The sequence below is a fragment of the Polyodon spathula genome, chromosome 1 (genome assembly GCF_017654505.1).
Source record: "Polyodon spathula isolate WHYD16114869_AA chromosome 1, ASM1765450v1, whole genome shotgun sequence".
In the NCBI taxonomy this organism is placed as follows: Eukaryota; Metazoa; Chordata; class Actinopteri; order Acipenseriformes; family Polyodontidae; genus Polyodon; species Polyodon spathula.
In genome coordinates, this window is record NC_054534.1 from 66,313,902 (window position 1) to 66,328,659 (window position 14,758).

At 37.1% G+C, this 14,758-nt stretch overlaps 1 protein-coding gene across 1 annotated transcript; it reads left to right on the plus strand.

Moving 5' to 3' along the window:
- The first annotated feature begins 8 nt into the window (after positions 1-8).
- On the plus strand, positions 9-14,353 carry LOC121321141 (ATP-binding cassette sub-family E member 1-like). Its single transcript, XM_041260040.1, has 17 exons — positions 9-111; positions 1,132-1,217; positions 1,501-1,598; positions 1,999-2,116; positions 4,134-4,271; positions 5,858-5,927; positions 7,935-8,031; positions 9,708-9,797; positions 9,955-10,076; positions 10,819-11,040; positions 11,266-11,325; positions 11,996-12,054; positions 12,161-12,271; positions 12,581-12,723; positions 12,869-12,991; positions 13,313-13,424; positions 13,854-14,353. Exons 1-17 carry the CDS (start codon positions 9-11, stop codon positions 13,899-13,901), a joined length of 1,800 nt encoding a protein of 599 aa, XP_041115974.1. The 3' UTR covers positions 13,902-14,353.
- The last annotated feature ends 405 nt before the right edge of the window (positions 14,354-14,758 follow it).

Sequence of the window (14,758 nt, forward strand, 5' to 3'; positions counted from 1 at the left end):
GAGGCAACATGTCAGAGAAGCCAACTAGAATTGCCATTGTGAACCACGACAAGTGCAAGCCCAAGAAATGCAGGCAAGAATGCAAGAAGAGCTGCCCAGTGGTTCGAATGGGTAAGAAAAAAAGTAGCTTTATACTCTGTACTTAAATCTGAATCATTCCATTTTTCTTTACCCATGGGGTAATCAGTTAAGATCTTTTCACACTGACAGCCTCGCGTCAACACTTCAGCGTCTAGCGTATTTTGAGGCGGTCAAGTTGCATTCACACCAAAGGCGTTCAGAAAATGAGAATGCAAGAAATGGCAAACCTGTGATGCACAAGTTGAGATGCATTATTGTTAAATAATATACTTATTAATTACTACTTGTTGATGTGTATGATGGAGCACTGCCCCTTAAAATAAAAACCTTGTTTCAAACATATTCTACCTTGGCACTTTTCTTACACTGTCTTGTACACTACATTCATGCTCATGCATTCAGTACATATTTTACTGAAGCAATACAACCACTGTGGGTACCGCCCCAGTGCTTTGGATACTATACCCTGCTCCATACACGGCAGCGGCACATACAGATTTGCTTCGGTTTGGTTGGATTTTAATACAACAACTTTTGTTTAAGTAATATGCAGTATACAAATAAAAAGTCAAATTTTGCATGTGAGCGACATTTAATATGTGATTTATAGTATTCACACATTGTCAACGCTTTCTGCTAACAGAATGACAAACCTTCGAAGGTTTAAAACAATCTTCGAATTCCTGGCTAGCGAACAAACCTTCAAATACAGCCCCAATAAACTGCATCACTTAAAAGTCTGAATGTGACCCTAGATCTTTGATTTTTTTAGACTTGAATATCTTTTTGGCAGACGGTACCTTCCTTTGTGAGAGGAGAACAGATGAAATAAATAAATACAAAAATTCTACAGGGCTGTCCACTTGGGATGATGAGATTTTTACACAGTTTATAGGTCCAGCAAAAAATTGAATATAGGTCACATTGACTTAAGTTTTTCATGTTACAGATACCTGATCTGTGATCTTTTGTTTTATGAACTTTTGCTTGGGTATTTATTGTAATGGTCTTTGGCAGGGAATATGAATGTTGCATTTTTTGTTTTTGCAGGTAAACTGTGTATAGAAGTCACACCCCAGAGCAAAATTGTGTGGATTTCGGAATCGCTTTGCATCGGTTGTGGTATTTGCGTTAAGGTAGGCAGAATGTTACGTTTGCACAGAAACGTCATACATTTTAAATCTTTTAGCAATGGAATTGACATTTTGCCCTGTTTCAGATACCCTGATTAGCACTAGTCTTGGACTAACGATTGTTAATTTAGGTAAGGTAAATTAGTGTTGCAACATTTGCAAAAAACAAACCGAATTCAAAAAAATAACTGACAGCATGTCTCACTAAAAAGTGTTTTGTAAAATTTGCCGAAATGTTGATGATTTTAAGATGTCTTCTTTAAATGCTTTGTATGGTGCTTTTCAGAAATGCCCTTTTGGAGCTCTGTCCATTGTTAACCTGCCAAGCAACCTTGCGAAAGAGACAACTCACAGATACTGCGCCAACTCCTTCAAACTTCACAGGTATGCACATACTGTACTGCCACATTTAACCTGAAAGCTGTTGATTCACAATAAAAGAAGCCTCTCTGAAGGAACGCCACCGCCTGCATGAAAAGTTTAATACAGTTTGCTCCCACTTTATAATGCTGCCCTTTATACCACGGAACTAGTTATAAGATAGTGTGGTTTGTAGCACCCAGTTCCCTAATAATGCCATTCACACTTTCACTATTGTTATAAGACGGAACTTTTCCAACATGGTCTGGTAACTGTCTCTAGAATATAGTGTTATAAAGGGGAGCATGGTATCATATCAATGTCTGTTTTTTCAGAACCTCATAAAGTGCATCAGCTGTCCTGTTGAGGTTAATAATAATTGTACAAATGTTAATTTTGTTTTGCCTATCTTATGTTGTCTCAGGTTGCCTATTCCTCGACCGGGTGAGGTTTTGGGATTGGTTGGCACCAACGGTATTGGCAAATCAACTGCTTTGAAAATCTTGGCAGGAAAGCAGAAGCCAAACCTAGGGAAGTTTGATGTGAGTTTTGATTGCACAAGATGTTTTAATTAAAAGGATCAGAGAACCATGTTTTTGTCTGGAGAATGCTGTCATAATGAACTTGATACTGCTTCTCTTTTTTTGTAATTAGTTCTAGTAAGTTGCTCTCTTTCATGTGTGTGTGTGTGTGTGTGTGTGTGTGTATGTGTGTATATATGTATATATGTATATATATATATATGTGTGTTATATATCTATATACACACATATATACATATATATATATATATATATACACACCTATATGTATGTATGTATATATGTATATATATATATACACACACACACACATAGATGTGAAAGAGAGCAACTTACTTATATATCTCAAGCCACCTCTTACTATGTCTTTAGATTACGCTCTTATTGAGCCTAAATAAATATATTAATATCATTGCCACTCTTCCGTTCCCTTGCATTATACAGAGGTGTAATGCAAAACGCAAAAATTTTGCTTTGTAGATGCAAAATAAATCCATTCGACGGAAAAATATTTTGTCTTTTGTCAGAATGGGAAGGGATGCAGATATGCATATTTGTGGTAATCTATTACACAGCAGCAAGGACCATAAAATATTTGCTTATTTAAAAAAAAACTGTTCTGCAATATAACAGCATTTATTAAGGTACACTCCAGTCCTGTAGGTGGCAGCAATAAGCATCATATTTGGCTTTGCAAGCAATATTGAGATTATTTACTTTTAGGCCTTGTCCACACTGCATAACCGATAGAGAGAACCATACTCAAAAACGTTTTCATTAATCCAGCACGAACTTTAGCGTCCACCCTGAAGTACCATTTCATGTTTAGTCGGGCGTAATGCGTACACACACTAATGCTATTAGAATAGTAAGGATACAGTTCCTAGCAGCACATTGAACATTGGAAATTAATATGATAGTATCCTACCATGCACTGTGTTTTATTTTAAAATAATGTGTTATGCCCTATATTAAGAGGTCCGTATTGCTAAGAATTAAAACAAGTATTTTGGAAAAAGTAAATGCGAACACACACACAAGTAGGGCTTGAAATTTTCAGGTTTTATTTTTAATCAGGTGACAAATCTAGCTGTTCTGTTTCATAATTAAACTCAGAAAAAGCTGTTAATTACAAAACATTCTTCGCTTTTACCTTCATATTTTCCCTGTGCCTAATTGTGGTCCTTTTTAATTTTATTTCAAACAGCTGACAAATGATGTCAATTGTTCATCCCCGATCCTACTTTTAACTTGCATTAGATTTTTGCAGTTGCCTAATTTTAATGTTGTGCTTTTATTATTTTCCCCACTAGTTTTAACAGGGATACCCTTACAGTTTTTTTGTAAGCATAAAAATTAATACATAGTGCAGAGCATAGCCTACGCTGACAGCAAGTCAGTTGTCAATTGGAGGTTTCTTTGCTAAGCAGTCAGCGTCTTCAGGGGATTCTCATGAAGAAGATTGCTTATCTGCAATTGCTCAGCCATCTACTTCTGACTACGAGCACTACAGTGACTGAAACAGTAGTATTGCAAAAAAAAAAAGCATACTCACAGATGTACAGTCTTTCAAGAATCTTTGCTTAAAAGACACGGCGATGCTGTTGCTGTTATTGAGATGCAGAAAAATATGAAAACACACATAGATGAAGGCAACAAACAGTGCTCAGAATCCTGTCTCTGTCATGCGAACGGTCTACTGTTAGTATATCTATACAGAGACAGAGATTTTTTAAACTGCTGTATGCCAGGGAGTTTAAACGTTCATAAAAAATTACCAAAATGCACATCCATGGAGTTTATTAGCCTTTGTGTTAAACTGTAGTATTTTGTGGATGGTTCGCAAAATTCTGAGCATGTGCATTTCAGGAACATATGAACAGAAAAGCTAGCACGACCTCCGATTATGTTTCTGTGCTACTAGGTGATACTAGCATTTGAGAACGCTGTCAACAAAGACGCAACATATCTTTATTTTTTTACCATTTCATTTGTTGACTAATTTATTTATTTACAGGCTCCTCCGGATTGGCAGGAAATCCTAACCTACTTCCGAGGTTCTGAGTTGCAGAACTACTTTACCAAGATCCTGGAAGATGACCTGAAGGCCATTGTCAAACCGCAGTATGTGGACCAGATCCCTAGGACAGTGAAGGTTAGTGCCTATACTGCACGAGTTTTAATGCAGCAAAGCTTGTTGCTGTGGGTTCTGCTTTCCCGTTAATATTGTTGGTAATGACTTGACTCTGGATCGCTAATCACCCCTGTAATGAATTAGGTATATAATTTATTTAAATATAAATTAGTCTCTAGTCGTCCACTCAGGGATGTCAAAGTGTAAGAAATAATTTAAGTTCTGGATCATGTAGAACTCAGATTCCTTTGACAGTAACTGGCATTCACACATGACAGAAATGTAAAACAGTAGTTTATTGAAGAGTAAAAAGGGGTGCACAACTAATCTAATATTACAGAAAGGAAAGGCTTTTGGTTAGAGATATGTGTGAATAGTACACAGTTCATTGATTTCTTAGATTACGATGACCATAACATTATTAACATACATGGTTTATATACTATTAATTATGGCTGATCACACAAAGTGTCTGCTTTGCACTGGTATTTTCAATACTCGTTTCTCGTTGTAATTTTCATAACAAAATGCATGAGAATTAATTCAACTTCCCATTCAGAAAGGAATCCAACATTCCAGTGCCTAATTTAGCAAATTAGTTTTAATGTGTTAATTTATTTAGTTTAGTTTAGATGTGATCTACCAAACTAATAATATCATCTCAATTGATTATATATTCAAATTAACTCAGAAATGGGGCAGTGATCAAATTCTCTGCATTTACGAGGCAACTCCTTTTGAGTTGCTCAACAAAAAAAATACATTTCTTACACACTCTAAAACAGGAAGATATATTCTATTCCTAAAACAATTTATCCACTAACTTGAGAGCATTTGCTACAGTTCGTTTCGCACGTCATGAAGTATTTAATATGCTGAATGCATGTCGATTTTCAACAAAGAAGTCAGTCTGTGTTAATGAACACGCCAGCTCTCTGGATCTGGAATTCCAATGCAAGAAGACGGTACTTTGCTTGAATAACGCATTGTATTGCGTCGGCGCACAATAAACAAACAGTTCTTTTCAAATGGAGATCAGCTTGTTGATTTCCAGTAGTCTGGCAGCATTGTCTTTGTTGTCAGCAGTTTTCCAACTGCAAATAGTTCAGCTGATCAGACGTAACTCAGTTCAGATCACGTGTTGCAACTGAAAAGTTATGTAGTTCGTAGAAGTGTTCTTGTTGCAATTCTTCTGTATTTGTATTTGTCGAATCTGTGGTTCGTTTGTTCATTTTGGGCAGTGACTGAGTCCACGTGGAGCATTTCCCATTGGTTGTTCTCGTTCCTAGGTGGCCCCTTGTTCTCAATTGGTCTGTTATTTCGCCCCCTATCGGATGGATTTATGTCAAAGCACCCAAAACTGTCTGACTTGTCTTGTGCAAGATACTACTGGCCCCAAATGATTCATTCAGTGATGGGGGAAGATCAAATACTTGTCCAGCAGTTAGTTTATATCACGAAGTATAGCAACAGCACAAATAGTCTTGAGTGACAGTTGGACAACAAAGGCAGGTAATATTGTGTCATTGTGGACACAGACATATTTATTCAGTTGGATAACCTTTGAGGGAATATGAGATCTTATTTGTCTATTTATTAATTCACAGGGGACTGTGGGATCCATCTTGACCAGAAAAGATGACACCAAGACAGAGGCTATTGTTTGTAACCAACTTGGTAAGTACTGTTAAACAAATGATGTGTTAACACTAGAACTGCCACGGCACTCATTTTGACGGTTTTCACTTTTAAAATTGAAATTACTCTGCGTGTTTGAAAGATACGCGGGACAGTAAACAAAGCGAGAAGAGAGTTTCCACCATCAGCAAAAAACTTAGTACTCTGTGAAAGCAATCACCGGTGTCCAGTTGCTGTATTTTACAATGGACACGGCAGCCATCAATTCCTTAATTTTGTACCAAGTGACACACGCAACAGAAAACCATGCCAGGTAACTAAATGCAATAAAAATAAAACTTCCGATATCTGTGCCCAGTGTGAAAGAGCAGTATGTGGTAAATGCGCACGACAGGTTAATAAACGTTACATTTGTGTGGATTTTGCTAATATGGGGGCTACTTTGAAGTATGTTTCCCTGCGTGTTCACATTACACAATGGGAATTGAGTTATTTTCATTTTTATGTTTTTGTAAATAATTCCTTCATTTTTACAGTTTTGTATGTCATTTTCATATCGAAGCGGTTTAAAATGTACCGTCAAAATGACTGCTGCCGGCGCTTCTGGGTAGTCACATAAACCCGGCAGTTCTAGTGTTAACCCTTTGAGTAGTGAGTTCTAAACTAAGGGAGAGTGTGTTTTTCTTATGCATGCGCTTGATTATTAAGAGTACAGCGTACTAACAAGCTGAACGCTATATGTTTGTATGTATGTAATGAATACTGACAAAATACAGACAAATATTTTTTTCCGTAAGTAAAACAAATATATATTTTTATTTAGTCATAGGGAAAGGTTTTAACTAAAAAATAACATGTAGGCAATAAACAATACAGCGGGGTGGAACAACCACAACAACACGTCCTAACAAAAAAAAAAAAAAAAAAAAGGCAAGCGATAGAGATGAATAAATCATATCCGAGTAAACAGGTTGTGGGGGTGGAGGGGTGAGAGTGTCTAATGCTTCAGCGTATGATTCTCCTTGAAGCATGGAGCAACGCACAGAGCTTGGTGCCTCCTCTTCAGTGTCACTTGATGTTGATGGTAAATATTCTTTGCTTATGTCTTCACTGACATCCGATTCAGTGGAAGAGTTGTATGTGTTTGAATTTAAATTGGAATCTGAATTCAGTATTATTACTAATACTTCTTTCTCACTCAGCGATTTTCGCCAGTTTACAAACACTGTTGACATTTTTGTAACTAGGATAATTATATGTAATTCAGTCAATGTCTAGCAGAGGGCATAAGAGACCAATAGAAGGTGTTACAGAAACCTAGTGTTACAATATCATGTGATCAGGGATTTTGTAGGCTCAGTAATTCAAGTTTAAAGTTGCAGAATGTACTGGTATATTCCTACTCCCTGGGGACCAGAGAGCAGCAAACGTACCAGTACATTCGTACTACTCAAAGGGTTAAGCAAAGTAATGATAAAAAACCAAAAAACATTTTTGGGGGTACTAAACAATGAACTGGTGTGCAGGATTTGACAGGTAATGCCTATTAGCAAGTTTTAAGTATATATGTGTTTATTAAGACGCAAAGAAACATGTTGACATGACATTTGAAAAACAACAAATAATGCCTTTTCTCACATTTCCTATATTAATGAGGACCAATCACTGGAAAATAATGTGTCTTCTGATGGTGTGTTTCGCCATTGAAAAGAATCTGCAGTGTGCTTGCCACTAATATAAAATTTGCTAATGCGTATGTTCTTGCCGTTGGGTTTCGTTTGTCAGATTCAGCCTCCCACTAGAGGAAGACATTCATTACGGTAGTTGTTACCGTTACTGTCTTGGTGGTGTAGTGTATTTGCTGTACGTGTCTGTGTAGAGGGCATTAGCGGCGTGAAATGATGGGGGGACATTAATTGGAAAAAACGCTGTGTTACCACCAACACACAATACATTAAAATATGAACCAGCTGAAACCCACAAAAAAAAATGACACAGAAATCACAGGTTGATGCGATATGCCTTTTCATTTTGTTTTTTTCAAAGACCTGACCCATTTAAGGGACAGGAATGTGGAGGACCTGTCAGGAGGAGAGCTGCAGCGGTTTGCCTGCGCTGTGGTGTGCATTCAGAGAGCAGACATGTGAGTTGTTTTTGTTTTGCAATATTGGAAGGCCAGAGAAACACTCAGCAGACACATCCCAATAGCCACTCCAAAAATAATTATAGTACGCAAGTTTTGTTTAACCTGTCGTTGGTAAGGTGGGGGCCCACAGACCGCAAGTATACATTTTTTGAGTTCCTAGACAGACCGCTAGGGATAGCTGGCTCAGCTTTTGTGTACAGTTCTGTAAGAAGTAACTATTAATTGTAAAGCCTAAAAAAGCCTGGGGTTTGTCAAAACCCTCGATAACCACAGGGTGGGAGAAGCAGTCGTCTGGCAATTTTCTGACATCTTCTGCTCGGTACTGCGCATTAACTTTGCAGTTTTGAACTTGTCGTAAAATTGAATACTAATCAGTGAAGCACAATCTTTCTGCATTATTTAGAATTATAAATACTTCTGTAAACATAAATAAAAGTCACAATACTCACTCTTTGACGGTTTTTGTGGCATTTTAAAAAACTGACCTTTTCAGGAATATCATCATCTCAAGCGTTTTGAGACTGGTAAAAATGTAATCAAAATATTAATTTAGTCAAAAATACACATTTAAGTATAGTATAGTAGTAATTGAAGAAGACATACTGTGTTCAATTTGTACTACTTTTTTTTTTTTTTTTTTTTTTTTTTTTTTTAATGTTGGATCAGTGATCAGAAAACTGCCCCAGTTAAAATGTGGCAGTACGAAATGGCTGTTTGCCACAGTTCTGTGGAACACAGTTGCTGACTTTGATTTGTTTGTATCTTCAATGAAAAGTATACAGTGTAGACCATGACTGTATAGGCCCTTGATGGTAGGACATTCAGAAAGGTGAAAAAACATATTTATTTTACTCTTGAGATTACAAACCCTAACCCAGTCAGGGCCAAAGTAATAGTTTACACTATTTGCTGTTGAAGGTGTCTACAATGTATCATAATTTAACCAAGAGCCTATCATGGTTGGCATTTTAGATACGTGGATGGAAACATGATTCGTGCTTTGAAAATTTGCAAGTGTGTCATTTTACATCATTGATCTAGGGTGGGGCGGGGCTGAGCGAGCTTCATACAATGTTGCCTCTATGATAGAAGGGTTTTTTAAACTCAGATATATATTTTTTAAAAATGGTTGCAGCACAGGGATAATAATGTTTTTAAATAGACTAAATAGACTATCTGCTGTGCCTGTTTGTGCCATTTGTGCCAATCTGAGTTTTTGGGAGGCTTGTTTTTACACTTAAAACTTTGATCTTTCAATTTAAAGCTGCCATCTAGCTTTGAATTGTTTTATTAGTAAAGTATTGATCTTTTTGTATACGTATTTTTTTTTTTTGTTTTTTTTTTTTTATATAATTATGAAGGTGCAAAGTCAGTAGAGGGCTGACTCGTATTCAAGATGACTGCCAAACCGAATTTGGATTAAAACACGTTTTGAAGACATTTTGATTTCAGATATGTTTTAAGTTAGTTAAAAGCAAAATGTAATCTATTTTGGATTTTGTTTGTTGAAATGTAAAATTTCGTTCGACCACCCTACTAACAACTCGTTAACAACCTATACATATCTGGATTGTACCTACGTTAGAAAAGTTTAACATCCATTTAAGTTATTACTAGGATTTTCCTTTTGAAATATGTATCTATATGAACAATGCATTGTTTTTTTCTTGCAGTTTCATGTTCGATGAGCCATCCAGTTACCTGGATGTGAAGCAGCGTTTGAAGGCTGCCATCACCATACGGTCCTTGATTAGCCCTGATAGGTAGGTTTGTTAGGTCTTTGTCTTTAATCAACAGGTGCAGTGTCATCTTACCTATTTTAGTCATCTGGTGGGGGACTCGAACGAAGTTGAAGTGGTGTGCCGTGAAAACCAACGTTTGCCGTACTAAAAGTTGTTTTCTTTTTTGTTGTCTCCCAAGATATATTATAGTAGTAGAGCATGACTTGAGTGTGTTGGACTACCTGTCTGACTTCATCTGCTGTCTGTATGGAGTGCCAAGCGCCTATGGAGTGGTCACCATGCCTTTCAGCGTTCGGGAAGGTAAGCCTTCTCTCCAGTTGTTCCTTTATTTCGGGGACCGGAATGGGGGAGAGAAGTTTACTGAAATGTGATAGACAGAGTTGCATCATGATACCATATGCTCCACTGTGACAAACGGTACTCTTGTTGGCTAAAAGACTACAGGTCTGTTGTTCCAAGGTCCAACACGTTGTCTCTGCTATGCACCAAACTGTCTTTTATACGGACAGCTGCTGCAAGTTAATGCAACTTTGTGCAAATTAGGGAGACACATTACACCCTAGGCTTAAGGAAGCTGTGAGACTGTGCAGCACATCATGTGGCAACTCTGCTGTATACATCAGTGCTGTGTGACATACTGTTGCTGTGTACTTTGAGTGCCTTTTTAACCTTCAAACAATTCAAATGATGCAAAAAGTGCTACATAGCTACTCCCAAATGGTTGCTGTCATAAATCAAATTTATTATTTATTTTATAAAAAAAACTTCATGGGCAATTTTATCTTTTTTCACATTGTACAAAGTAGTCCTTCATGACAGTGCTTACTTTGTGATACATGTCATGACCTTCACATAGTAGTGGTTGTTTGTTTTTTGTGTATTGTTGTATACTAAACTTGATTTTGTGGCACTTGTTCAATGTAATTTGCAGTTATAATGTGGCTAATATGGACTTTACCACATGGTGGTGGTGGCAGTGATTGGCACTGATGATAATGGCAATCATACGTCTAAAACCAATTACTTTGTTTTCATGCTCCAGGTATCAATATCTTCCTGGATGGATATGTCCCGACGGAGAACCTGCGGTTTAGAGAAACCTCTCTGGTTTTCAAGGTGGCAGAGACCGCTAATGAAGAGGAGATCACAAAGATGTGTAGGTACCAATACCCCAGGATGAAGAAGCAGATGGGGGACTTTGAACTGGAGATCATCGAAGGGGAGTTCACAGACTCGGAAATCATGGTCATGTTGGGGGAGAACGGTAAGCTCTCTGCAATTACTGCCTCTGTGAACAAATTCAACCCTGAAGCGAAATAAACTAACCAAAAAAACTGCTGTTTTAGCTGTCTAGCCCTAGCGTATGAACTGGTTGGCACTGACCTAGTTACTACATTAAAAAACATAGTAAAAAAAAAAAAAAAAAAAAAAAAAGACTTAATTGTGTTAGTTCTCGTATTAAATCTTGGACTCGCCAACTGTTTTTCAGGAACTGGTAAAACAACATTTATCAGAATGCTGGCCGGAAGACTTAAACCTGATGAAGGAGGTAAGTAGAAATTTACATTTGTTGGTGTTTGAGTGTGGTTCTCGAATGAGCATTACTGCACAATTTAACAGTGATGTATTTAGCAGTACTAAAATAAACTTAAGGCTGGTTTTACAGACCCTGGTTAGCACTAATCTTGGACTACTTTACCTACAATAACTTTAGGTAGTCCAAAATTAATACTTATCAAGGATGGTGAAATCAGCTGATAAAATTATATGACAAAGATTTCAGCTACAAGTCTTTTATTGTGGTTATATATAGCCGTTACTTAACTATTTGAAAGTATTTTCACTTTTGCAAGTTTTTACCTCTGATTGGTCAAGTTAATAATTAAGCCATTTCAAATAAGTTATTCTGCTTATTGTTAATGCAGGTCATTAGACTTATTCACATTGCTGGCACATTTTTGTGTGATTTTTCAGGGCCACTATCTTGTGAACTGCTTGTCTGATTTTGGTAGAACTATGCTTGGGCATTTTGTTACGATCTGTTACTCCAATTGTGTGGATGGAAATAACTACAACTGAATAGAGGTTAGAGACACTCTTTGTGTTATTGAGCCACACAGCAGAGGGGTAAGCTGCAGTTTAAAGCTGCTAGGCAATGAGAGTCTTAGTCCTATCCCCGGTTTGTCTTGCATAATGTGTATCTATCTTTGATCATATAGGAGAAGTGCCAGTTCTGAATGTGAGCTACAAACCACAGAAGATCAGCCCCAAGTTTAAAGTAAGAATTTAATTCTGAGTGTACCAAACACTTTTTTTTTTCTTTTAATACTTCAGCTTTAAATCAGTAGACTTGCTCATGAATTGTTTGTGGTCTTTCTTTGTAGGGAAGTGTCCGCCAGCTGCTTCATGAGAAGATCAGAGATGCGTACACTCATCCGCAGTTTGTAACCGATGTCATGAAACCCCTGCAGATTGAGAGCGTCATTGATCAAGATGTAAGTTTATAATCCATGCTTAATTTTACATAATTCAGATTTATTTGTTTATATACCTTACCTGTTAAAACCATTCTCACTAACATATCTTTAACTTTTTACCATCCTTTTTTGCATCCTCAGCCTAGCAACCAAGTTCTGGAGCCAGTGTGACTCTGGCACTTTGAGTTAGAAAGTTTTACAAAGTTCATCCTCTATCTAGACATTGCATCAAAATATTAATTAAGCAAATCCTTCAGTTTAAAAAAAAAAAAAATGTATTTCATTTAATTGAACAAATATTTTAATCTTTTTTTTCTGATTTTACAGGTCCAGAATCTATCTGGAGGTGAATTGCAGCGTGTAGCTCTGGCCCTTTGTTTAGGAAAGCCGGCAGACGTCTATCTGATAGATGAACCGTCAGCCTACTTGGACTCTGAGCAGCGTCTCATAGCTGCCAGAGTCATCAAGCGGTATGTGCTGTGAACAGCATTTCCTGATTTGTGAAACATACACATTTTTTCAATCTCTTGTTATAGTTTTGGTTTGAGCCAGATCACTGAGTGGACTTTTTGTGTGACATCTCAATTTGTACTTTTTCTTTTCTGATTCTCTTAGTTTCATCCTCCATGCGAAGAAGACTGCCTTTGTGGTAGAGCACGATTTTATAATGGCGACCTACCTGGCAGATCGTGTGATTGTGTTTGACGGTATTCCATCCAAGAGCACAGCTGCCAATATGTGAGTGACTGGGTGATTCACAATAGCAGCCTTGGTGCTGGTCAGTTTGTTCAATTTCAGACTTAATATACCTTGTTCACTTATACTTGGTAAGTTTAGTGTGAAGGCTTTTCATTAACCGATTGTCTTATGATGGTTGTAACCAAGGCGTATTTCACGTTAGACCAGAAACTAGTATCAACTTGGTTATCCACTTTGAAAATGGAGTAAAGGAAAATTTGGTCTATGTTCAAAATTCACAGAGCGCCCCTCACCTTCCAAGGGATCTTTTATCACTGACGATTTTTAAATATTTTACTCTCTGTGCTTTGTAAATTACAGGCCACAGACACTACTCGCTGGAATGAACAAGTTCTTAGGACAGCTGGAGATCACCTTCAGAAGAGATCCAAACAACTTCAGACCAAGAATCAACAAGATGAATTCTATCAAGGTAAAATACGTTTTGAGGGTAACTTTACACTATAGAGCCCCACAGAATTAAAGCAACAAAGTAGCCAAGTAAATGTTCCACCTTGTTTAAGAACAAGTTGAAGATTTTAACACAGCGTTATACATTTACAGTCAGTGCCGATTGACTGGGTGGGATATTTTTTCTATGTTTCACCAGCTGGAATGGTAACTGCCAAGATAGGTGCAATACACATAATCATCTCCATTTCCTGATCTAGAGTACTTCACAGTAAAAATAACAAATCAGTAACAATGGAAAAAGCACATTCCAAATAAATACACCTCCAAAAAAATTAAAAGGTGCAGTTGTGTTGGCTTTTCCTGAATTTTTTATTATTATTTTTTTTTAAATTAGAATTTACAAATTCTGCAAAATTAACTTTCTTTTATTTCCCCTTTTCTTAAACAGGATGTCGAGCAGAAGAAAAGTGGAAACTACTTTTTCTTGGATGACTAACCCTATTCCTTGTAAAGTGAGAGAATTTCCATCATAATGCATATGTGTTTTTTGTCTGCATACTCATGTCCATCTCTGACCTGTAAGCACCTCAGATCTTATCTTTATATCCAGCAGATGTGTTTTTTCCAGTAGATTGGGGCCACCACCACATTCTGACTGAAATGTACTATAGGGAATTGAGGAAAAGAAGTTGACTACAGTTCTTGCATTTACTAGGCTTCTGGTCCAACATCATTATAACTGAAGAATACACTTTTTATTCAAACATATGTATATTATCTCTTTCCCATACCGGGAAAGCAGGATAGGTTAGAAATGTTCCTGTAAACACAGCTGAGTGTGTGTGTGTGTGTAGTATGATGTGGAATGAAGATCGGCAAGAACCGTAACCTGTCATTTATACATTTATTATCTTATGATGAATTAAAGAAAAAAGCAATTTAAAGGAAGACTGACTTGTGTGGTTTTTGTCCCCTTTTACCTAAAAATGAGGCATAGATTGTGTGGCCCTTGTTGGTTAATTATTTCTGTACTCTGAAGAATAAACCTTACTGTAAATAGCAGGTTTAAAAATAAAGAAGTATATGAAGAACGCTGTCACAGTTAAGCAAGGAAAAATGTTGCCTTAAACAGTCGAGACTTTTTATCCTGATAACTTGCAGGTTTAATTGTGAAAGTCAGGCTTAGTCTGTTGCACAAAACAAGATAATAACTCAGGCTTAAATAAACCTGCTTCGAAGCAGGATAACAAAGATTAAGCCTGACTTAAAACTGGAAAACCCAGATTCCACCCTGTACAAGCGATACCACTGCTGTAAGGATGGTATCGTATCTGGCAGATCTCCTCAGACCCT